The sequence below is a fragment of the Camelus bactrianus genome, chromosome 6 (assembly GCF_048773025.1).
Source record: "Camelus bactrianus isolate YW-2024 breed Bactrian camel chromosome 6, ASM4877302v1, whole genome shotgun sequence".
NCBI classification, from domain to species: Eukaryota; Metazoa; Chordata; class Mammalia; order Artiodactyla; family Camelidae; genus Camelus; species Camelus bactrianus.
Window position 1 is genome coordinate 52,204,569 of NC_133544.1, and position 26,187 is coordinate 52,230,755.

At 46.6% G+C, this 26,187-nt stretch overlaps 1 protein-coding gene across 2 annotated transcripts; it reads left to right on the forward strand.

Moving 5' to 3' along the window:
• The first annotated feature begins 16,308 nt into the window (after positions 1-16,308).
• FOXA1 (forkhead box A1) lies at positions 16,309-25,120 on the forward strand. Of its 2 annotated transcripts, XM_074365609.1 has the most exons (3): positions 16,309-16,837; positions 19,226-20,525; positions 23,767-25,120. In XM_074365609.1, exons 1-3 carry the CDS (start codon positions 16,766-16,768, stop codon positions 23,796-23,798), a joined length of 1,404 nt encoding a protein of 467 aa, XP_074221710.1. In that variant the 5' UTR covers positions 16,309-16,765; the 3' UTR covers positions 23,799-25,120. The 2 variants fall into 2 exon arrangements, with proteins under 2 accessions (XP_074221710.1, XP_010965340.1); XM_010967038.3 differs by lacking the exon at positions 23,767-25,120 and having other exon boundaries at positions 16,314-16,837; positions 19,226-22,099.
• The last annotated feature ends 1,067 nt before the right edge of the window (positions 25,121-26,187 follow it).

Sequence of the window (26,187 nt, forward strand, 5' to 3'; positions counted from 1 at the left end):
TTTTTTTTTTTGGCACTCTTGGCTGTTCTTTCTACATTTAAACGAATAATCTTGCATCAGGAGATCTGAAGTGGTTTTTTTTTTCCTTTCCTTTCCTTCCCTTTTTTTTTTTCTTTCTTTCTTTCTTTCATATGTTTTTAACTATATGTCCACAGTACATGCCAGTTAAGCGTACATCTCAGGAGTTTTTTGTCATGCTTTCCACCTAAAGCCCAACTGGTAAAGAAAATCTGGAAATCAAAAAAATGAGATTGAGACTTCTGGAGAGTTCCTATTAAAATAGCAAGTTCAACCATATTCAGAGTTACTGATGTCCAAGGTAAGAAAGGTTTTAAGAAGCAAAAACTTGGCATTATCTATTAAAGTTTAATATCCAAATACTCTATGACTCAGAAACTCCACTCCCAGCAGAAATGCAGACACATGTGTACCAAGAAACATGTACATCGATATTCATAGCAGGTTCATTCTTAAATGCTAAAAACTGGGGAAAACCCAAATATCCAACAAAAGTAGGATGCGTAAATTACGGTGTACTCTTAAATGCAGACTATACTTGAAGGAAATGAACAAACTTCATCCGTGGGGAACAACATAAATGAATCCCTAACAAAAGTCATGTTGAGCTAAGAAGCCAGATACAAAGGAGTACAAACTGTACCATCCTGTTCATATACAGTTTAAAACCCACACCAGCAAAACTATAGTGCTTATGGATGCAAGCTCAGCTGCTGTATTACAGATAAACACAAGAACGTGATAACCCCAGGAGTCAAGACGGTGGTCATCTAGGGAGGGGGGCCGGTGATACTGAGCGGGTGGCCAGTACAGGGGAGTCGGGAGGTGCTAGCACTGCTGTTTTTTAATCTTGGTGATGGCTTTTTGAGTTTTTCTTTGATAAACCATTGTTTTCCATTTTGTTCATTTTTCTGTGTTATATTGCACCATTGTTTAAAAAGGCAAAAAGAAAAAGAAAAACCACTACTGGAAGTAATGTAGATAACAGTGCTTTGCTCAGTGCCTGGCACATAGCAGGCCCTCAAATGTTTACTTTATATTCCTCTACTCTTTACCAACCTGCCTCTCCCCAAACACCCAAGCAACTAGTAAATGAGATCTGGAAAGTGGCAGATAAAACCTTCTGGAAGTCCTCCATGAGATTCCAGGTGTTGGAAGGAACAACATGCCTTCCAGAAGTTCAAGATAGAAGAATGCTCTGTGCTGTGCAATTCCCTGGTGCTGGGCCTCAGAGCAGCCCATCTGTGGAGATGGATGCACTCAGGCATCCTCAGGAAGCCCCTGCTCTACACACATACAGAGTCAGGTAAGGGCACCTTGCTTTGCCACTTGGGCAAGTTGCTTCCCTCTCTGGGATTCTGCAACCTCATCTGTAAAATGGAGATGACAGTCTTACCTCAAAGGTCTGTTGCTTTATCCCCAACAAAATGAGTTCAAAATGGTGGCTGATGCCCACAAAATGAGAAGCATTCTCCAGAGAAAGACCTGCCACCCACAGCACACCTCACCACCCTGTGGGTGCTCAATGAGGACAGCTTCACTCTAAGTGGGAGAGCAGCCCCTTCAGACAATAAGTAAGTTACTTTTCTGTGCTCATTAAAATAATAAGTAACCAAGTGCTTAGGAAGTGACTAATTGTTCTTGGTGCCATCCTGGGTGCTGCACAAAAATTAGATATAGGTCATGTTCCTAAACTTGGAAAACTTGAAAATTAATGTAACCTTGAAATATGTTTATCATACGGTCAGGAAACAATTTAAATGGTAAATAAATATTGTTGATCAATACTTTTATAATCAAAAATGGGAACTAAGCATTCAGATAGCCACATCATAGGATAATACAATCCATGAGCTAGATACTTAATAGTGTCTTCATTCCATAGATAAGGTATGAATGTTCAAAGAAATTAAGGATTTACCTTGGGTCCCCTAGCTAGTAATACCCGGTGCTAGGAACTCCATTCTAGGTCTCCTTTCACGAAAGAAAGAAAAGAAAGAGGGAAGGAGGAGGAAGAGGAATAGTTAATTATTGAGCTAAAGGCATTTCAAATTCATTGTTGATATTGTAACGCCTTCACATGAAAATGTTACTTTTGGTGCCATCTTAAAGAGAGAGAAACTAAACCCAAAAGGGCAACATAAAATTACTTGGGTGGAGGGTATAGCTCAAGCGGTAAAGCACACGTTTAGCATGTACAAGGTCCTGAGTTTGATCCTCAGTACCTCCTCTTAAAATAAATAAATAAATCTAACTACCACCACCCCCCAAAATTACTCAAGCAATCTCTGAAACACTGACTTCCTCGAGTTTTTATTACTCTCAAACCACCACCTACACCCATCCTCTTGTCATCTAGTTTTGGAACCCTCTGTTGGTTCACTTCACAGCAAGTAAAGAAAGACCCAAAGTACCAGGCAGCTTCTGTACCTCCAAAGTATCCTCACAAAACAACTTCCAAACAAAGTTCTCCAAAGAGAATTCAAGGCCCCTCACAATCAGGGCCTGCCCAAAGGTCTAGCTATTTGGAAAATAAATAATTAAGGTATATCTTCACTTCATACTATGTACCAAAATAAATTTCAACTGGAAGAAAGATTTTTATTATACCTAAGAGTAGCAGCTATAGATGAGACTTGTAAGCATTGAACAATAAAAGCCAGAAACTATAAATAAAATTATTGATGAATGTGTTTTTAAATCCATGCATTTAAAAATAAACAAAATTATAATGTAAATGAAAATTTGGTGAAAAACTCACAATATTTATGGCAGACATAGGATTAATGTTCTTCAAGTGAAAAATAGCTAAGCACTCAAAATTTTAACTTGACTAAAGAAAATGTGAACAGGCAGTTTCCAAAAGAAGATATGTCTTTTGATTTAGAAATTTCACTTTTATTAACTTTTCCTAATCATAGAGATATGCAAAATTAACAATAATGATACTGAAGTATTGTTTTAATCATTAGAAGGTAAAACTATTGTCTCAGATTTAGTCTCCCTAAACCTTGCTACACTGTTGGTGGGAATATAAATTTGTGCAGCCACTATAGAAGACAGTATGGAGGTTCCTTTAAAAACTAAAAATAGGTAAAACATTTTCTGACATAAATAGTAGCAATGTTTTCTTCAGTCAGTCTCCCAAGGCAATAGAAATAGAAGCAAAAATAAATAAATGGGACCTAATCAAGCTTATACGCTTTTGCACAGCAAAGGAAACCATAAACAAAACAAAAAGACAACCTACAGGCTGGGAGAAAATATTTACAAATGATGTGACCCAACAAGGGCTTAATTTCCAAAATATACAAATAGCTCATACAACTCAATAACAACAACAACAACAACAAAAACAATCAAAACATAGACAGAAAACCTAAATAGACATTTCTCCAAAGAAGACATACAGATGGCCAATAGGCACATGAAAAGATACTCAACATCACTAACTATTAGAGAAATGTAAATCAAAACTACAATGAGGGATCACCTCACATCCGTCAGAATGGCCATCATCAAAAAGTCCACAAACGAAAAATGCTAGAGAGGGTGTGGAGAAAAGGGGACCCTCCTACACTGTTCGTGGAAATGCAGTTTGGTGCAGCCATTATGGAGGACAGTATGGAGGTTCCTTAAAAAACAAAAAATAGACTTACCATATGATGCAGCAATCCCACTCCTGGGCATATATCCAGAGAAAACTCTAATTCTAAAGCTAATTATAAAACTCTAATTCAAAAGATACATCCACCCCAATGTTCATATCAGCACTGTGTACAATAGCCAAGACATGGAAGCAATCAAAATGTCCAATGGATAGATAAAGAAAATGTGATATATATATGTACCACAATACTACTATACACACACACACACACACACAAACAGAGGAATACTACTAAGCTGTAAAAAAGAGTGAAATAATACCATTTGCAGCAACATCGATGGACCTAGATAGAGATTATCATATTGAGGGAAATAAGTCAGCCAAAAAGACAAATGTTATATGGTAACCACATATGTGGAATCTAAAAAATATGATACAAGTAAACTTATTTACAAACCAGAAATATACTCACAGACATAGAAAACAAACTTATGGTTACCAAAGGGGAAAGGGGGGGAGGAATAAATTTGGAATTTTGAATTAACAGATACACACTATATATAAAAAATAGATAAACAACAAGGACCTACTATATATAACAGGTAACTATGTTCAATATCTTGTAATAACCTATAATGGAAAAGAATCTGAAAAAGAGTATATATATACATATAACTGAATCACTTTGCTGTACACCTGAAACATTGTAAATTAACTATACTTCAATAAAAAATAAAAGTTAAGAAAATACAAATGAACTTATTTACAAACCAGAAAGAGACTAACAGACACAGAAAACAAACTTGTAGTTACCAGTAAGGAAGGGGAAAGGATAAACTAGGAATATGGGATTAACAGATACACACCACTATATATAAAATAGATAAACAATAAGAATTTATTGTATAGCACATGGAACTATATTCAATATCTTGTAATAACTTACAATGGAAAAGAAGCTGAAAATAAATAAATAAATAAAAATCACTTTGCTGTATGCCTGAAACTAACACAACATCATAAATCAAATATACTTCAATTTAAAAAAAAATGTAGTCTCCTTAGTGTCTAGCACAGTGCCTGGGGCATGGAGCATGCTCACTGACAGCCACACCTAAACAGCATCACTGAGTTAGCCTCAGTCAAGACTGAGCTGTTGCCAGAACACGGGTGTAGGGAGAACTGAGCTCTAGACTTAAATTCTAGCAATGAGCCAAAGCTGCTCAGGCCCTGGGGGAACACACAGGAATGCAAGCCCCTTGGTCACTGGACCTACTTTAGTGTCTAGTTATATTAACACAATCCACTCTAAGCAAAAGTCTCAGCCCTTGGTTTACAGGAAAGGTCAATTCACTCGAAGTCAAAAAAACAAAACCAGACAAACTTGGATACTATCAATATTTAGTCTTAACACCTTACTTTCACAATGATATCAAATGCAAATTAGCAAATTAATGTGGCAAATATAAAGCAAATATGCTCAGAGTTTGCTCCCCTGCTAGACCCAAAGGCAGCCTTGCCTGCAGAAAGCAATCACCACAGAAACCCTGGAGCCTTCACAGTTGCACTCCAAGACCACGACGAGGTAAGTGTAGAGCCTTTTAATGAGTTACAGTATGAGGGTGACACTGGAAAGAATCGAAGACACCGTATTTCACTTTCATTCCTCTCCTCATCAGTCAGATCCCCACAGGAAACAGATGGCATGCTCAAAAGGAGGGCAGGGGTTTACACAGAAAGAATGGAGTGAATTATTTACAGGGTATAGGTGAGGTTCAAAGGAACTAACATTCAAGGTCTAGCAGCAACAGAGTGGTATTACTACCCTTCATCTGAAGGGACGGGGGGTAAAAGAGATGTTAGCAGAGGCCAGTGAGAGCTGAAACTGGCAGGAGGAGGTGCCTGACAGGAGCTACAGACACAGAGGCAGTAAAAGACAAAGCCACACCAATGCAGGAAGATAGCAGAATGAGTACTTCTAGCAGTCTGTCCTCCTGCTCTGCATACCTGCATCATTATCCCCACATTGGCCAAACCCAGTTGGAATCCCAAATGCAAGGAAAGCTGGGCAATGTGATCCATAGAGATTGGCTTCTGGGGCACAGAACAGAGGAGGAAGCTCAGAAGAATAAGACACTAGCTTGCAAAGTCTACTACCCAAAGTTGCCTGTACTTTTACCCACAGAAACTGATCAACTGAGACAGCTTCCCCTGCCTCAGGGTTCTCCTCAGCACTGCCTACCCCCAATCTGCTCACCCTACTTTCCCCATGGTGACTTAATTAACATATGCCAGTCTTCCCTCCTAACCTTAAACTCTGATTTGAACACCTGAGCTTATGGAGTTCAGGAATGGTCCCCTGGGAAGCCAGCCATCACCCTTCCCTGGGGTGCCTCAGAAGTCTGGCACCAGGCCTGATCTCAGGGTTTTTAAGGTAAGATTAAAAATAGCAAGCACTGAGCAGAAAGAAAACTCTGTGAGTAAAACTATCCACTTGAAAAGAAAAGATACAAATAACATTAATAAGCCTGGTCCAAAGCAGGTGTACCAGGCTGAGAATTAAGGATTTATTTTTCTCGGAGGTGGTGTCTGGTATTTGACATTCCAGTTACACTTCACACTTCCAAGGGGCTTTGCTGAGGTGTTCTCCAAGTATGGTAATGCACTAGAGATTCTGTGGAGTTTGAGGTCAGAACCATTCCTTTCTAAAGGTAGGCATATAAGACTGTTGGATGTACTTTGTAGCCTAAACATTGAGCTTAGGGAACTAATGCTCGGTTTATGCTTAGAAAAACTAACAACTCTCCATAAGTAAGCTGTAAAAACAGAAGCTGCATTTATCCAGAGATCACTTGCTGCCTAAGACTTCTGTGTACCAGACCACTTCTCCTAAATGCACCTCCCTCAATACCAATCCAAGAAAAATTAATAAGCTTTGAAGATGTGTTGTTTTTCTATCCTCCAGTGAAGGAAATATTTTATTTTATCTGTCTGGTTCTGATTACTAAGTGAAGCAGAATTTTAAAAACTCACTAGAGCCTTGTACACAGGACCCTTGTAGCCCATCCAAGCCCGGTCTGAAATACGTGTGTCATTATTCATAAGAGCTGCAGGGATTTATGCCAAAACTCCAGCTCTTCCAAGCCTCCTAAGTGGGAGGGGTTAATCAGCTTCTGAATTTCCACCTCATCAGATAGATCTGTATGTAACTGGCTAAATCCTTTTGTGGCTTGGTCTCTTCATATATTATTTGTCTAAATTAAGCTTCAGCACCCCATTAAGCTTTCTCACATGTGCAAAGTATTACTTAGGGACTTTGATATTTGAAGGATCAGACATCAGTCCAACATGCTTGCTTCATTTCAAATGGACTTGGACTCCCAGAAAGAAACTTTTTTTAGGTGAATGTATATCAAATAACTCTAAAAGGAAGTAAAGCTTCTTTGCAGTAATATTGTCTCAGGTTTTGAAGATTTGAGAAAACATCTTAAGTGATACTTCTCCAAATGAGTCCTAAGTGGTTTCTTCTAACTCTGTCCATGACAGGAGAAGTGGAGAAGGGGATCTCAGGCAGGAAAAAAAAAAAGTGTCCAGGTGGATCAAGGGTCCTGCTTTCTCGTCTCATTCATTGCTCCCCAAGTTCAGGTGCTGTGGGTGGAGTAGCCTCCCAGAAGCCCAGACTCATTCTCTTCACCTCTCCTACAGGGATGCTTCCTGGATCCAGGCCCCAGGTCTTGCCTGAAGTCACCACAGCCCAGGAGACAGTGCAAGGCCATCTAGTGTGCCTGTGCCCTGTAGACCAAGGGGTGAGGGACTGGGGAGGGAGTTCTCCTTTCTCTTCTCACCGGAGAATGGGAGGAAGGATACCTTGTCTTGCTGCCCAGGGCGGGCTCTGCCCGGCCTAGGGGGCAGGAGGCACAGGACCTCTCACTCCTTCACCCCTTGAGCTTCTTCCCGCCAGAAAGTCCTTAACGCGTGCCTGATGCAGTCTCGGGACTCTCTTCAGGTGGCTTTTTTTCTTCTGCAATCGCCGACTCCCCAGAGAGAAGCACCGCGGGTCGGGGAAATTGGGTGGAGATTCTAGACAGGGTAGTGACAGACGCTGAGACGCAGCCGGACTTGCTGCCTGCGCTGGATCGCCAAGCGAAAGCTCCCTCCTCCCAATGGACCAGAGAGACCCTGATTTCGGGAAGCCCGGCTGGAAAAGATCTGTAAAACGGGAGAGGGGACGGCGCTTAGGTTGCAGCTCCGCGTTACTTGTCACAATGCGTTTCGGCATCCAGCACGGCCCAGGCTCCCAGAGTTCTGCAAAGGCTCTTTATTTTCAGTACCATTTATTGTACTTACTCTACACTCAACTGGTGTGAGGTAGGTACTAATGTGCCCGTTTTACAGTTGAAAAAAAAAAAAAGGGAGGTTCAGAGAGCGCGAGTCTCTTGCAGAGTACAGATTGGAACCCAGATCCGATTCCATATCCGTCCTGTTAAACATAAACTCTATTGTCCTTGTCCATTGCATGGACAAGTCTGGTTGGAGCTTGTGTAATGAGAGCCTAAGACTCAGAGCCCCTCAGCCTCAGAGGTGCCAGCGCTGCATCGCTTTCTAGCTAGAGACTTTTGCCTGGTCTTGGAAATTGAAACACACACTCTGCTCTTGGTCCTGCTGCTTGCTGTCTTTGGAAATACTGGGAGGTGGGGTAAAAAGAAAGGCTTTGCCCAAAATTTACCATGAGACATAGACCACAAAACTAGAGCAAAAGAGGGGGAGAGGACCTTCCTGGTACCTGTTATCCCGGAGTCTTCGTCCCTTCCCCAAGAGATGCGTCACCACTCTGGGAACTAAGTCACCCCCTCAACCTCCATCAGCATAACGGTTCCCTCCCTAGGTTCACACAGGTCCTGGTTCCCCTGGGTGGGATCATCAGGCTTGACTGTCACAGCAGTCACTCCAGTCTTCGTTCCTATAAGTGACAGCTGCTGGGCCCCAGGCATCGAGTCCAGGCTCCTCACTTGGAAAAGGGGGAAACTGAGGCTGGAAATATCTGCCCGGGTTCCTCAACAAATTCCAGGTCCGTTGGATCCCCGCCAAACTCCTGACCACACGCCCCCACTCCCTCCAATGTCCTGGCTGCATCTCCTCGTATCATCTCTAGTCCTCGCTTCCTCCCTCTCCCATCTCTTGGGACGAAGGTCTGGTTTATTCCCATTCCAGCACCTGCAGTTTTAGAAGCTTCTGCCCCAGTGTAAACTGACCTTCAACCCGAGCACTGTGCTTTATTTATTGAAACCACTTCTCTTGGCAGGGTGTGAGGGGAGGGTCATGAGGAGGTCAGAGGAGACCAGCAATCCACAATGGAAGGTATTTTGGCTGAAGGAGGCCAGTGGGGTGAAGAGAGTAGGATCCACCCGGTCGACTGCACCATCGAAAGCATTTGAAAGAAAACAAACCTATACCAGATCTATTAGAATTCTAAGTCTCCAAGGCGGGTCAAGCTCAACCCAAGTTCCGAGCGCCTGTCTTGGGCCGCGGGACAGAGGTCCACGTGGGCAGATGCCCAGGAAAGAAAGTGTGGTCTGAAAGCAGAGTGTTTGCCTCCCCCAGATCCGCGGCGGCACCCAAGCCATGGCTGAGCCCACACCGCCCAGTGCGAGTGGGTTGTAGGGAAACTGGTCATCAAGGACACCAGATGCAGCTGGAGTATCACGCTGCCAAGTGATTTCAAGAGTGACAGCAGCCCAGAAGAGGCAGACGTGCTTCCTCTCTCAATGACTCCCACGCATGCTTTCACGGCAAATAAAATTCAGGAAAAGTTGACACGAGGGGTCTCCAGTTAATACCTTGAAACAACACGGCAGGTTCTGAGAGGTCTGGTGGCCCTTTAAGAAAATGATTACATCACACTGGGAAGGTGGAATAAAACGCTTTAGATCCTAAAGATTGGAGGGAAGTTAAGGTAAATGCCAGGTAATTTCGAGCGCGCCGCCACCCGCCTGGCGCTCTGAGCGTCCGGCACGCGGGAGGATCACAGATGAGACTCTCGCTGTGCAACTCGACTCAGCTCGCACCCAGCGCCCCAGGCGCCCCCCAGCGCCGGGGCGGAAACGCTGCGCGCCTAGCTCTGAAAGCCCAGGAGCACAACTCCGGACTAACAGAGAGATCTGGAGCAAGACTTTTCCTTCTCACTGCGTGGGATTGGCTTCATTTGTTAGCCAACTTAAACATATTATTTAAACACGGACGTTTCCTTTACAGCTCCGAGTGAAACATTTTGCTGGATGGAAAGCTGATGGTGTTCTTTAACTTTTAATCAATATTTCTATTGAAGGGTGCTGCTGCTGCCTTTTCACAGCCAGGAAAACTGAAATATTTGTCTTGGCTCACACGTTAAAGGCCCTGGATAGGCAAGCGCTGATGCTGATTCTGCCAAAGTCCAGGTACAGGTGAGGTGGGGGTATTGCTGATTTGAATACACCACCCAGATGATTTTGGTTGAAATTAAGGGTCAGTGCCAGGGGGAAAGCCACACTCAGTGGGCCTGGAACTCAGGGATTCCAGGACTCTGAGACTCTGGCCATTCTGCCAGAAACATCTGTCCATCCATTCTACTGTCCATTAGTCTATTCATTTCACAAGCCCACTAGGCTGAGACTTGTCCCTGGGGTCTTCTCATTTGGAGACTTTGGAGTCAGCAGACACAGTTTTTAGACTCCAACATCCTTTCCCACCTGACACCAACCTGGCCAGTCTCTGGATTGGGGCAGTTAGTTCAGAGACTGAGTCAACAATCTTTATAGAACGTCTAATATGCTCCAGACTCTGCTCTGGCTGTGGAGACCACTATGGTCCCCACCCTCAGAGAGCTTGGGGAGGCAGGGGAGAAAAAAATGAAAAGACACAAATGGAATTTGCTGTCAGGGAGAAATAAGAGCCTGGCAGGAATCTAGAACAAGATGTGGACCTTAGGAGGGCAGAGCTCAGTTGGTTGGGGAGATCTAGGTAGCCTGCCCTGGACTTGCCACCACAGGTAATGCCCAGTGTTGGCAGCTGCATTTCCTTCCTTTGATCCGTTTAGAGTAGGCAACCAAGATGGCAGCATTCAGAAAGTGGCGACAGTTCCTGCACACCTTGCTAGTATCCCAGCAAAAGGGAATGTTGCCAAGGAGGCCTCTTTCTAGTGTTTCTGTTTAAAGGCAAACTCACTGCAATGTGTGCTAAGTACTGCTTTTGCTCTGTGGCCCTTAGGACAAGGAAAATCAAACAACTTCAAATGCACTATTTTTAAAACAAAACTTTCCTCTGATGTTTGCTCTGGAATAACTGCTGGATGTCCCAGAAGCAGCCACTCAGTAGTGTCCTCTAATCGAATTTTAATTTTAAATAATGAATGTAACCTCCCTCTAGTTATGCCATGCCAGTCTAAAAGCACAAATCTAAAATTAGGGGAGAAATCAGGAAGCCAATACAATGAAAAAAAGCCTGGCCATAGTGCGTTTTTACCCTTTTCATTCCATGTGTAGGATATGATTTATATAATTGTTACAAAAGCTTCTATTAAATAGAACTATGTAAATTTGAGGGTAATCACATTTGAATAGCTGAAGTTAAACCACCAGGGCAGACCGAGGGGCCGTGGGAAAGCTCCTGGGTGTACGGGAGGTGGTGTAGGGGGCGCAGGAGGAGACGGGTGGATGAGGAAGGGGACTGAGAAGCTGAACATTCGTCGACCGTTCAGGACGGATTTAGGTTTAAGCTGGCAGCCTCGGCCCTGGGTTTCCTTCTATCATTGCTCCGCATTAGGGTGAGCCTCTGACTGTTTGGAGGAGTCTAGTTTCTGACCTACCCTCGCCAAGACTTCCAGCCTCCCAGGTCTTGTACACCCGGAGCATCAGAAGGGGGAAACGGCAGGATCTCAAAGCGCCCTCCCCGTCGGTGGCACACAGTAGGGCCTCCGCCACTCTAGTCCCTTTCTGCTCTCAGACCTAAAAGTTAGTCACGTTTCCTCCTAATTTTCCAATTCTGTCTGAAGCGCACGTTTCCAGTTCTTCCCCAAGACCACATCCCTAGCGGTTTTCAAAGAGCCACAGGAAAAGTACGGGCACCAGAGATGCCCGTAAACAGAGATAGCACTCCGGGGGCGTGCAGGAGTCAGGAGACGACTTGGGATGGGGCACTTCCTCCAGCTGGCGCTGACTTATGTGAACAAATCGGTAGCTCGGAGAAACAGCTGCCTAGAGACACGCGACGGCCACCGGGACCCAGGCCGGGCCGGGGTTCTGTATCCGCCACCCTCCAGGGAGAGAGGCTCCTCTTCCCTGCGAGGACCCATGGGATACTTATTCCTACCTTCCAAGGCTATGATTGATCAGGAGGGCAAGTCGCCCTTCCCAATCTTTCTCATTTAAATACATGAAAATGCGAGTTGATTTTGGCAAGGCAATGATCGCTCACAGCCAGAGAGACGGTTCTGTTGCCCGCGGGTGAGGCCGGATGGAGAGTAGCTCCGGCTCCGACATCCGGCTGCGGGCGAGCCAGGCCCCCGCCCCGGGCTGCTGAGAAACCCGGCAGCGGCTTCTGGAGCAGTAGGGGAAAGGACAAACCCAATGGTAAAGAATTGGAATTAAACTACTACATTGAAATTTTTTCAGTGAAATGAAAGTCCTAGATGTGCATATGTGATGTCACACAGACACCGGCCAGGAGTGCAGCCGGGGAAACTTAAGACTTCTCCGCATGCAACTGTCAAACAAGGCGGGTTAAGGAGGCCCCAGAGCCCTTACCTACTGAGGGTCGGACGCCTGGTGAATTAATGATTCCATAATGATAGAAGAAAGGGCAGAGGAAGGAAAGAAAGAAAAGTGAAGAAAAAGAAAAGAGAGGCAGTGAAGGAACAGGACCTCGATTCTTCCCTTCTGACTCCCTACGCCTCTTACTGGTCAGGGCAGCCGTGGGACCCGAAGGCCTGGGCCGCCGCGCCTCGGGCGCCTGTGGGCGGGAGGCTGAGGGCAGGCTCTGGGGTCCGCCCTCTCGCGGCTCCCGGGCCCTTCCCCGCTCCCGCACACACCTCTGTTGGTGAAGGCCAGCACACGCAAGTGTGAACAGATGCTTCCAGCGTCCCAGGCCTTTCTCAGTCCTAAACTGACTCAGGCTCTGGACCCGGGCGACTTTGAACCGCGTGAAAGACAACAGGTCTTAGTTTCATTGTGTCTGATTCTCCCCAGGAGGCGGAGGATTTAAACCTATCTGGGTGGCGGGCGGCATGGGTGGAGGAGCTCAGACCACCCTGCACCGAGTGTGGCTGGGCCCACGGCAGCCGAGATCTGGCCAAGCCCAATCGTGGGGAGGATCGGCGGGAAAAGGGGACTGACTTTTAGACCGGCCGCCCCACCCCGCAAAACGGTCCCGCGAAACAGGTAGGACCTGGCGCCTCCACGGGCAGCCAGCTGGGCCCGAGGCTCGAGCCCCCGGCCTTTTCTTCGGTGTCTCGCTGTCCTCACCCTCTGCTTCTCTCTGCCCCGGTGAAGATCTGCGAAAGGGGCTCCCAGCCAGGTAAATGCTGATAAAGAGAGGCAGAGGTGGCCAAGTTTAGCGGGTGGGCCGTGTGCAGCCGGGTCCCATGGCCTAACTGCGCGGGGAGAGGACCTCAAGGGCGTGGAATGTGCAGCTTCTGGAAAGGGAGGAGCCCCTTCCTCCGTCCTCGGCCACTTGGAGTAGCCGCGCATCTCACTGTTTGGACTACCCAGACTTGCTCCACCTAAGGAGCCTGCCCACTCCGCTGCCTGGGCCACTCCAGGCTCGCGCAATTCGTCCTTGTCCACACGAGTTTGGCCCGAGACGCCTCAGGAGCCGCCACGTGGCTGCCCTCGGGGCTCCCTTGCCCCGAGCCCCACCAGCCTCCCTGACCCTGAAAGCAGGTCTAGTTCTCTCGGAAAGCACAGCAGTCTTCTGCAGCGTGTAAAGACAGGGCCTGTCTGGGAGAAGAGGATGGGAATGAGCAGGCTGCAGCAGCCAGGCACGTCACCTGGCTGTCTACTGGCCAGCAATCCAGAGGCAGCAGCTTACTTTATTATCTATCCATCTATCTATCCATCTTTTTCCAAATCAAAGACTCAGCATGGCTCCGAGGATTTCCTTTTAACCCTCGGGGGAATGACCAGCTGGCATCTGGGTACATTAGAACTTCACCTCCTAAATTTTTTGGAATATTGGAACTAAGATGGAAAGAGGTTATGAGCTAACCAAGCTGCCACCTTTCCTTCCTCTTGGCCTCGAGCAGTCAGTTCTATAAAACAAAATCTCTGGTTGAGGGAGGAGTGCGGGTTCCAGTCTCTCCTGGCTGTGCTTGCTGGAGGCGCCTGGGGGAGGATTCAGCATTCCCTTCCCACGACAGGAGGCGCTGTGATCGCGGGAAATCCTCCGGCCGCGGACACGGGAACCCTCAAGCTGGCAGAGTCCACCCTTCACCTCTGGTCTTGGGCTTTGAAGAAGCCCTGGAGAAACTTTGCTATGGCTATCTGCTATGAAAAGTAGAAACTTTTTTTCACCTTAAGCTGACTTTGGGGTGTTTTATTTTGTTTTGTTTAGATGAGGCCTAGTAGGTCTGGGAAGTAGGCTGAAGAAAGGAGAATATTTGATTTTTTTTAATTGACCCCCCCCCCCTTTAAGTTTACAGCGTTTTGTTTGGTTTGGTTTTTCCCTTAAAGCATCAGCTTTTTGTGCACCGTAAAAGCTATTACTAATTTGTTACTGCCCATAGTAGAAAACACCCTAGTCATGCACGATGTGGTTGAAGAGCCAAGAGAGTGTTGGAGAATCACCGCGGGAAGGAACAAGGAAGCTCATTAGCACAGAAAGTTCCCCCCACCCCTAAGCCTCCGTGTACTTTACAAATGAAATTAGGGTCCTGCTGCTAATGGGAACTTTGCTCAAAAGAATTAGTTTCTGACCGCCGTCCTGAGAAATATGTGCAGACCCATACATTTGCAGAGACATTTACACAAACTGATGGGACTAACTTGCAGTCACAAAGATGGGACAGACTGCAGTTGGGGAGGGTGCCTGCTCTGCTGAGTTCCAGGTGGATTTAATTTCACTCTCATTCCTTTCCTTAAAAATGTGACGTTTCTCTCCCCACTTTTTTTGCTTAAACGGGAATTGTAATCCAATGCTTTTATCTTTTTTATTTCCTTAACTGCACATCTTCACCCTCTCGTGCTCCCTTGCTGATTTAAGAGATTTGTTTGGTTCAAGGGTTTAACGTAATTCTCTTGCCAGATTTCAAGGAAGATTTAAAAGAACAAAGCACAGAGGGAAAAGGTATCTGTTTGGGAGACAAGTTAAAACACATTTCTTAAAATGAGATTAATAATATTTTTAAACCTTTGCCAAACAAGAATATTTTGTAGATTCTTTGTCATTTTAGAAAGACTTTATTTTATGCTACTTAGAGAAACCTAGTGGTTCTAAGGAAACTACAACACATACTTGGTCACACACTCAGAAACTCCCACACACACCTTTCACCAACTCAGTGCCTATCACCCAGTCATTTCAGTTGTTCCTTCCCAGGACTTGGGGGCAATCCAGGACCCAGGGCCTCACTGTAGCCAAGAGGCTTTGCTTGCGGGAGCACTTCCCACCAATGTCCAGAACCGATTAGAAACCAAGCGAGCACCGGGGGTCCTAGCCCAGCCACTCCAGATCAGAGATGTGACCAGGCACCGCCGCCGCCACCGCTGGCTTTGGCCTGGTACCTCTAGCCGAGGAGATGCACCCGCACCCGCGCCCAGGCTCTCCCAGCGCGTATTTAGGGAGATGTCCCCTCCCCCTGACCTTTCCCTATCAGAAACCAGACGGTCGCCTCCAGCTCAGTCCCCGAGGCCAAGGAAGGGGGGCGGGAGGAGGAGCTGGGCAGAGGGAGGACGCCCGACTCGGGCCCGCCTGCCCTATCACGCAGACATCTGTTCTCAGTTTCTTCCTCTTTATGATCGCTACATATGACAAGGGGAGTAGAAAGGACCGAGGTGGAAAAAAAAAAGTTATGTCATAAAGATATAAAACGGTGCTGTGACTCACCTGCTCTTAGCCGCAGGTACGGGTTTCGTGGCAGCGCCTTCACTCTGCTTACCAGGAGCCCAGATCCGCCTAACGTCACTCGGTTCGGCTGACTCAGATGGCCGAGTTTCTAGTGACGGGGCAAAAGTGGATCTTTTTCCTTTTTCAAGCCTTAAGTCCGAGGAGGGGGCGGGGGCGGGGGCGGAGAGGGGGGAGTCTTTATTCTCCCGGGGTTGAACTTTAGGATCAGAAATCAGAAGGCTCGAGGCTGGAAGCGGGCGAAGAGCAAGAGGCAGGAGGGGCGCGGGACGGGACCACAGCTCGGGCCTCCGGAAGGCCGTGGGGCCCCCTGAGGAGACCCAAGGGTCAGGTAGCCGGCAATGCCCGGCGAGCCCAAGCTCCAAAGCCACCGCCCCTAGCCCTTGTCCGGCTGCGCGGTTCCCATCCAGAACCCTCGTTAGCCCGCCTGGCCCCGCCTATTTTTCTTTTTTCCTCTTTCAAAGGGGGTTACACCCCCCCACCACCACCCCATTTCCCTCTTCTTCCTGCCTCTGGGCTTAAACCAATTACGCTGCTTTGCAAACAAAGTGAGGGCCGGGTTTGGGGGAGGGGGCTTCGTGGGAGGGGGCGCAGGGGGCGCGCGCGGCAGCGGCGGCGCGGCTGGGCGGGAGGCGCGGCGGCTGGGCTGGCGGGCGGCCGCTTCGCAGGTGCACCTCGGGCTTTGTAGGTGCGAGCGTCTTTGTGCGGCTGACAAATGGGGAGAGGACGAGGAGGTGGGCACTCGAGCGACGTAAGATCCACATCAGCTCAACTGCACTCATCTCGCAGAGGCCGCCCGCTCACTTCCCGCGGAGGCGCTCCCGGGCGCCGCGCTCCGCGGCCGCCGCCTGCCCCCGCCCGCCGCGCCGCCGTCGTGCACGCCGCGCCCCGCAGCGCCTGGCTTCCTCCTCGCTAGGGTGGCGTTGGGCCGGCGCGGGCGCTCGGGTGACTGCAGCTGCACGGCTCCCCGCCCCCCGCCCCGCTCCGCGCGGCTGCCCGTCGCTTAGCACAGGGCTGGATGGTTGCATCGAGCAGGGTGGCTCCAGGATGTTAGGGACTGTGAAGATGGAAGGGCATGAGAGCAGCGACTGGAACAGCTACTACGCGGACACACAGGAGGTGAGAGACGGGCAGCAGGCGGGACGTTCTTGGAGCCCGTGCCGCGGGAGACCGGACGAGGCGGGCGCCCGGCAGAGCGGGCGGCTGGAGGACTGGGGGCGCCTCCTCCGTCCTTGCCACTGCTGCCTGCGCACAGAGTTTGGCCCCCGCCGGGCCTTGGCCGGCCGGGCCTGGGAGCCAGATTCGCAGCCCTGCCGGGGAGGCTGGATCCCGGTGCTCGGCGCTCAGAGCAGGCGAGAGGGTTTTAGGAAACTCTGGCTTTGAAAGCACCCGCTCTGGGAAGCACTTGCCTCTTCCCTGCCGAGAGCGGGAGCCAGAACCTGGCCCGGGGTGCTTCGGGTTGGCGGGCGGGGGCGCGCCGGTACGAGTTGAAGGCAGCTCTGAAAAAGCTAGAGTTCGCCCGCAGGGCGGCCTCTTCCTTCTGCAGTTGAATTTTCAGCTGTCTTCTGATGAAACCGCGCAGCCGCTAAGCTGAGCGTCTTCATAATGAAACAATTCTGAAATTTTGTAAAACTTCTTCAAAAGCCCTGTTTGGGGAGAAGTGTACTCATTCTTCTCTAGAACCGCTGGGTGGCGCTGGTGCGAGCTGACTTTTCCTCCAGCACTCGGGGCGGAGAACCTGTTTCTCTTCATTGTCCCCTTGGTGGCACGTTCATGTGGTTTATTTTACAATGTGCACAAAGGAATTGTGAGGAAAACCAGGTACAGGCAGGGTCACCACCTACTAATAGTATTTCTCTGGAAATAGCTGCCGATTACCCCCCAAAAGTTTACCATTATTGAAAACGCTTATTGAAACTGCCTTGGATAATCTTGGGAAGAGGAAAAGAAAAAAAAAAAAAGTAAAAAATACTTTAAGACGTGGACAGAAAAAAATATAAAATCAGGAAATATTTTCATAGTAATTAATTTATTTAGATTTGTGTATGTATATATTCACAAATTTACCTCGAGTTTATTTGCATACCATAGCAGACTGTGTACCTAGTTAAATCTGTTCACCTTTTATGTTTTCAAATAAAGTCATATTTTCTGGTGAAAATGAATGTAAGGATATCATTATTTTTATTAAATTACCAGAGAGGTAGTTTTTTTTTATTTCTGTACTCTATAGTTGTAACATATCTAGTGCATTCTCCAATTGCTATTCATAAGAGTTTTCTCCTACTGATGATTTAGGAAGGAGCTCAGAATTCTTCCTTAGAATTAATTCAGATGCAGTCATCTCCACTAACTAGTCAACTAAATTCTCTATGGAGAGAGCTTCCTGGTTAAAGCTGAGAATTGGGAAGTAGAATAGCATTAAGAGAAAATAAGTGGACTTAGATTTTGGAATTTTAAAGTACTTTAAACTATATATAGTCTCAAAGGCAGGTTTTGAGATGATCAGTGGTAAAATGTCAGAATGTGAAAAATAGATGATTATTTCTAGAAATTGTGTCACCAAAATTTTCCAACGTTAGGGACCTGGAAATAGGTAATGAAATTAGTACAAGTTTATGAATGGCTGTAAAGTCATGTTGAAGTTAAATGTATGTAGTGCATTGATGTTATTATGTGCCTCTCCCTGCCCCATTTCCTGTTACAGATCTGTTTTTAATTTTTTCCCCAAAACTTACTTAACTTCTGAGTTTCTTTCCGTTTTAATATTACAGTTACTACAAGTAGATGGGAAACACTACTTCTAAATATAATAACAAAAAGTCACCATTTGGCAAAATTTGCTAAGACAGTAAAGCTATTTGGTCATATGGCCATGGATGATTTGCTCTATCCGGGAGAGTTTAATTAACAGCCAACCCTCACAGCCAAGGCCGCTACGTGGTCAGCGGGGCCTGGCAGGTTTAGGCGAGATGGGTGCAGGGCTGGTGCTGTTGTCCTCCCCGGGGGGTGGGGGTGGGGTGTGGGACTGCACCGCCGTACCCAGTGCACCCTTAAGGTGGAGTGAATGAGCAAAGGATCAGAGATTAATTCCATTTTCGGAGTTTTAACTCCTTTTAACCAAAAGGCCTCTTTGCCGAGGCCGATCTGAGGTGGAAACTGGGATATCGCCTGGCGTGGATAGAGGAGGCGATGGAGGGGCACTAGAAGCCGCCGCCCCCCCCCCCCCCAGCCTGTCGCGTAAGGCGATTACACATCTTCCTGGGGACATATTTTCTGTGAGCTCTTGTCTTTAATGCCTGCGGAGCTAGGATTTACCCCCCGCGGTGCAAGACCTCTCTTTGCTCTTTCTGGGGAGGGCGCCTGACAGTTTGCCTCTGATGGGGGGTCCTATGCTTTGCAGAAATGCTCTCCTCTGGTTCTAGGGTTTGCCCTGGCCCATAGGCCGCTTGCGCCCGCAACTAACTCCGCCCTTCGGGGCCTCTTCACTCGCTGTCTCCGCTCCAGGCCTACTCCTCGGTCCCGGTCAGCAACATGAACTCGGGCCTGGGCACCATGAATTCCATGAACACCTACATGACCATGAACACCATGACCACGAGCGGCAACATGACGCCAGCTTCGTTCAATATGTCCTACGCAAACCCAGGCCTAGGCGCCGGCCTGAGCCCAGGGCCTGTGGCTGGCATGCCAGGCGGCTCTGCGGGCGCCATGAATAGCATGACGGCAGGCGTGACGGCCATGGGGACGACGCTGAGCCCAGGCGGGATGGGAGCCATGGGCGCGCAGCCTGCGGCCTCCATGAACGGCCTGGGTCCCTACGCAGCCGCCATGAACCCGTGTATGAGCCCCATGGCGTACGCGCCGTCCAACCTGGGCCGCAGCCGGGCTGGTGGCGGCGGCGACGCCAAAACTTTCAAGCGCAGCTACCCGCACGCCAAGCCGCCCTACTCGTACATCTCACTCATCACCATGGCTATCCAGCAGGCGCCCAGCAAGATGCTCACGCTGAGCGAGATCTACCAGTGGATCATGGACCTGTTCCCCTATTACCGGCAGAACCAGCAGCGCTGGCAGAACTCCATCCGCCACTCGCTCTCCTTCAACGACTGTTTCGTCAAAGTGGCGCGCTCCCCGGACAAGCCGGGCAAGGGCTCCTACTGGACGCTGCACCCGGACTCCGGCAACATGTTCGAGAACGGCTGTTACTTGCGCCGCCAGAAGCGCTTCAAGTGCGAGAAGCAGCCAGGGACCGGGGGTGGGAGCGGGAGCGGCGGCGGTGCCAAGGGCGGCTCTGAGAGCCGCAAGGACCCCTCTAGCGCTGCCAACCTCAGCGCCGACTCACCCCTTCATCGGGGTGTGCACGGTAAGGCCGGCCAGCTAGAGGGCGCGCCGGGCCCGGGGCCCTCCGCCAGCCCCCAGACTCTGGACCACAGCGGGGCGGCGGCGACAGGGGGCGCCTCGGAGTTGAAGACTCCAGCCTCCTCGGCTGCACCTCCGATCAGCTCCGGGCCTGGGGCGCTGGTATCAGTGCCTCCCTCCCACCCGGCTCATGGCCTGGCACCACACGAGTCCCAGTTGCACCTGAAAGGGGACCCTCACTACTCCTTCAACCACCCCTTCTCCATCAACAACCTCATGTCCTCCTCGGAGCAGCAACACAAGCTGGACTTCAAGGCATACGAGCAGGCACTACAGTACTCGCCCTACGGCACCGCATTGCCCGCCAGCCTGCCACTCGGGAGCGCCTCGGTGGCCACCAGGAACCCCATTGAGCCCTCAGCCCTGGAGCCGGCCTACTACCAAGGTGTGTATTCCAGACCCGTTCTAAATACTTCTTAGCTCCCTGGGACTGCGGGTGTGTCTGGCATGGCCATTCTGGTAGCAGGAGAGAGAGGGAGAGAGAAGGAAAAAAATCAACAGCAAACAAAACCACACATACCAAGCTTAATAAAATCCCACCTATTTTTATTTCATTTTTTGGTGCACAATCTTTTCCCCAGTGCAAAAGACTGTTACTTTGTTATTGTTGTTCAAAACGCCTTGTGTATATCATTACAAAGCAAACCAACCCCAAACCAACAAAAAAAATTTCCTGCAAAGTTTCATGATCCACAAGTGTGTATATATAAAATCCTCCAACTTCCTTGTCCCTCTCTCCTTCTTCCCTCTTTTCCCTGCAGACCTGTTCAAATCTGTGCAGGGTTTATTTAAAAAAGAAAGAAAGAAAGAAAGAAAGAAAGAAAGAAAGAAAGAAAAGAAAGAGAGAAAGAGAGAAAGAGAGAAAGAGAGAAAGAAAGAAAGAAAGAAAGAAAGAAAGAAAGAAAGAAAGAAAGAAAGAAAGATGGTCAAGCTTGTAAAATATTTGTTTGTGCTTTTTTCCCCCTCCTCACCTGACTTCCCACCCCCCCCCCCCACCACCCACACAGAAGTTTACAGGTCTATGGCAATACTCTTAACCATAAGAACTGAAAGGGTGAAGAAACAAGTAGACACTAGGGCTGTTAAAAGTGTTGAAGGACAATGCTGCTGTTTGCAGCAAAACAAAAACAGATTATAAACATCAGAGCCATTTGTTTTTCAGCTCACGTTTTGGATACATTCAGATAGCAGATGTCTTAAAATGATATACATATACATCATATATGAACTTATTTATGCACATGCTCAGATATGTAGACATTCTCCACATATTTACATAACATATAGAGGTAATAGGTAGGTGATATACATGCTCTTGAAAGAGTTGCCTGACCAAGAAGTTACAAAGACACCCACCCCCTCTCCACCTACATAGAGCCCTGGGAATCAATTCTTCAAGAATTGCCCTCCTCAATAACTGCTCCTTGCTTTGCAGAGCGCCATGGTCATGTCATTCTGAGGTCACATAACATGTATAAAATTAGCTTCTATGTATCTATACCGTTTAAAGGATATTTTTTTCCAGAAAAAGGGAATATTACATTGTTGGAGGAGAGAGTACTTATAGGGAAATGTGTTTCAAAATTTGGTCCAAAATTCCAAAATCCAATTGATTGTGGCCATTTTTAACTATTGCCATCGTGTGCTTGTTTCATTCAGTGTTAATGCACTTTTCACAGTTGGACATGGTGTTAGTATAGCCAGACGGGTTTCATTATTATTCCTCTTCGCTTTCTCAATGTTAATTTATTGCATGGTTTATTCTTGTTTTTCTTTACAGCTGAAATTGCTTTAAATGATGGTTAAAATTACAAATTAAAATGTTAATTTTTATTAATGTGATTGTAATTAAAATATTTTGATTTAAAGAATGAAAATGATAAATTTTAAACTGTGGGATATGTTCTTGATCATTTGCAGTTAAGGACTTTAAATAAATCAAATGCTAACAAAAAAGGATTTTTGTTATTTTCCTTAATTAAATCCAAAATAGAAATTCTGAATATGATGTTTATCAAAATCTGGCATTGAATTAAGTAACAAAAAGGAAAACAATCTTAAAAAGTTGTTTTGTTTATGTTTATTATGTGAACATGTAGCTAGTAAAAATCAGTTAAGGAAATTCAATAAAAGTGGGTAGGTAAATAGATTTAGCATCCTAAGAACTGAGATTTTTAAGATTCTTTATTCCTAGTAATGTTTACTTCAGTTTTTGACAAGGACTTAAGTCTTCTGTTTTCTTTGAACCTTTGCACAATGAAGTCAAATATTATTAATCTAACTACCTGTCCCCCTTCCCCAATGTATCATTTTCCTTTATCTGAAAAATATTCAAGAATAAAATATCAAATGTAGCCGATAAAATTAAGTTGTCCACAACAGAGGATCCCAAACCTTCTTTTTATTAAAAGAGAAACAAAACTTAACCATCATGATAGCTTTAGAGGGGGCCGAGGAGGGGCGAGTTAATTCACTCCTTCAGGGGAAGCTTTGTGCCACCAGGACACTTCAGGGTTGCTGCTATTTTGCATTTTGTGAAGATGTTTTTAAAAATATTATTTCTAATTTTTTTCTTAAGAACTTAAAGCCGATGATTTGTTTGCCTTCCAAGAAGCTTTTAAACACAACTTCACACCCCTACAGTTGGTTGAGATCACAAAATCATTAATCTCCTTTGATAGTAGGCTCACTTTCCAGTCCACCTATTTCTTTGTAAGCCTCGTTCAGATTGACATCAACAATAACACCACCAGCCCAAGCAGAGGCTGGCCTGCCTGAGCCCTTGTGTATGAACTCCATCCTCCCAGGGCTTGAACTTGGACAGCCTTTACTTTGATCGCCCCACTCCTTACTGCGGACAAGATAAAAAGAGCTGTGTGAGTCCCTTAATTATCGCGTAATTGCCTCCCCAGACGAGAGAAGGGGTGCCATGTAGCACTTGAGGAAAATCCAGAGACCCAAACCCCCGCTCTCACTTCAGCTAATGAAAGAAAGAGATGGAAATGACTGTTTTGAGTAATTTCAAAATCGAATTTTAGAGGCCTCTCGGAAGGACATTCATGTCCCAAAGAGAGGGAAAAGTTTTCAATCCCAGTAGATACTTATATTTATATAACGGGTACACAAACGTTGGCAAATTAGAATTCCAAAAGTAATATAAAGGCCTAAGTTTGGGCCTCGCAATTTTACCCGGCCGCAATTTTAACCTCAACGGTCTTTGTTCCTTCCCTGTCTTTAACATATTAGCATTACCAGTGTCTTGCCTTCACCCACCAAATTTAAGTCAGCCTTAGCTCTTGCTCTCTTAGTTGGCAGAGACTTGTTCTGGGTTTGTAGGGGACGAGGCGCCGCGGGGTATACGGCCGAGGCCACTTCGGAGACCTGCCTGGGAAGCTAGCACGGTGGCTCGCGGGTAGCAGGTCTCGCCTCCCGGGTTTCTCACGCGATTTTCCGACCCGGCCTCTGCCACCTCCGGGCGATGCCATCTGCGCCCGGTGCGTTAGGACGCGCGCGGGCTGGGGCGGGGGAAGCGGGTTGCCGGGGAAGGGGGACAGAGCAGGACCATAAGCATCTCGAGGTGACAAGTGCAGTTAGTTCTTCATTGTTTGAGCATTTTCCCCTCCTAGCGAATAAATCTTCTGTTGAGCCCGAGACCTAAACGTCAACAAAGGAGGCCAGGCGTCTCGTTACCGCTCCCGCGGCCCCAGCGCCCGCGTTGCCGCGGCTGCTCCTGCTGCGTAATCCCTTCCTCGGAAACCCGGACACAGAAACGCCGGAACGCCTGGGGCCGCAGCGCCGCGCCCCAGGGCCAGGAGGAAAACATCTGTGGTTCCGAGGGAGTGCTGGGACCCTCCAGGAGCGCGCCGCCTTCCCGCGACCCCCTCCCACCTCCCTTTTCTGTCTTGGAGTTTCTGTATTTCTTCACCTCGGATGCTCCTGCAGAAGAGGGCCGGAAAGGAGATGCTGACCGTTCAGCCGCGGTCCACCGGACTCACTTTATTTAGGAATTTCGCCCTAGGTGGGGGGAGGGTCTCCAGAGGGGGAGGGAGGGAGAAGGGAAAATCTTCCTACAGACCCAAGTGCAGAGCTTCGGAGGCCCTCTGATCCATTGACAACACTACAGAGCAAACATTTTTAGAAAACAAGAAAAATGTTTTGAGAGTGAGTATAGCGCTGGGGAGGGGAACACCAAATGTTACCTTCACCTTGTCCCAGGCCTGAAACATTTTAAAAAATTAATAGAGAAGACAACTAAACTTAGGGAAGCAAAGCTCACTCGTTCTGTTCAGCAGTAACTACTAGTGTTCCCAAGTAGAAGGCGGCTCAGTGTTTTCTAAAGGATAGCTAATACAGTGTTTAAACCAAAGATAAATTTCAATTTCCATTGTCCCTTCGTGATCTCCTCATAGTAGAATAAACTCGTGAGAATTATTATGTGAGGAGGGATTAAACAAACAAAATCCTATTAAAGTTTTTAACTTCTGTTTTCATTTTCTGAAGGCTAGATACCCGACTGATTCCACTGAAAGTATAAACATTCTTCTCAGGAGTCTAACAGATTTGAATGAGCCGTAGCAGAAAAAATTTCCTGGAGTAATAAGATTTTTAGACATCGTTGTTTTGGCACTTTTAAGAATTGATCTCAATTCGAAAATGCTTATTACCATTCTTTGCAGAAAAATTTTGTGATCAATACAAATTCCTTTCAATGCAGACCAAAGTAGGAGACCTGGAGCCCAAATTAACCTTTCCTCAAGATCAATTGGTCTTCTGTTGATTTAGCAGTAATATTGTAGAACATTTAGCCATAATGTATTTTAATCTGATACCTCAATGTGTCAAGGGGAAAAACTCGTTGAAAAGATAAAACTGCTTAAATTATTTAATAGACATTTAATAAAATTGTAAAAATGTTTTACTTTCAAAAATTAAATTTTAATTGCATATTTGAATTGTAGTAAAATATGTTTTGCAACTAAATGGAGTCAAGCTAATGTCTAATTACTTTAAGATAATTATGCACAAAAAAGTGATTATTTGTAAGCTACCTTGGGCTAAATAGGAAATTAAATTATGCTGAAATTTAGCAATCAGATTTTCCCAAACTGAAAGAATCATTGACAACAGTGGAAACTCATGAGAGTAATAATGTAATAAAGTGAAATAACTTGGAAGATTTTACAATCTTACTATTTAAAAATAGAATTAATTTTAAAAGAAACAATTTATTCAAATTTTATTTTCTACCAACGATCTATTTGATACATACAAATAACGTTTAGTACTGATTACTTTAAATATTCTGATTTTTTTTTCTTCCAAGTAGTTAAGTTTGAGACCATAATGGTTCCACTGGTGCTTCTCTTTTTAGCTCCAGTCTAGCTTAGTTCACTGAACTTTGGACAGCTCAAACTGCAGCCCTCACCTTTTTTTCCCCCCTCCAGCTATCATACTAGCAAGCAATTTGTGGCCGCAAAATACCCATACAATTCAATTTTAACTTTTAAAACGCACGCCTTTTCCTACTTATAATTATATTTTTAAAATGTGACAACGGGGGAAATCTCACTTGTAACCTTCCTTTTTCAAACTTCCTCATTTTTCCAGTTACTTTAGCCATGACTACACAGTGTAAGCAAAGCTCATGGCCAGCATGAGGTCCCCCCTGCAGCCCTGGAAAGTGAGGAGCATCCCCCCTTCTATATGCCACTTCCTGACATTTTGGGGTTCTCTATGTTCTCGTCAACTTACAGCATAAAAGCAGGATATTCTCCCTCACACTCCGGGAGAGAAAGGGCTTAAATGGAATAAAATGCTGTAAGACCTCAGAACCCAAGTGGGATGCTAGTTAAGTCACATCGAGATCAAGTTCAGGACTCTGCCAGGGCCATGAAGGCCTGACTCAGAGTAAGTGCGAGGTTGCCTTGGGCTGACTTTCTACTTCTCAACTCTTCTTCAAAATTACACATCAGGACATTTTCATTTTTTTTTAATTCCTGAAACTAAGAAAAACAATCTGGAAATATCCGCCCCCCCTTCCCCCGCCG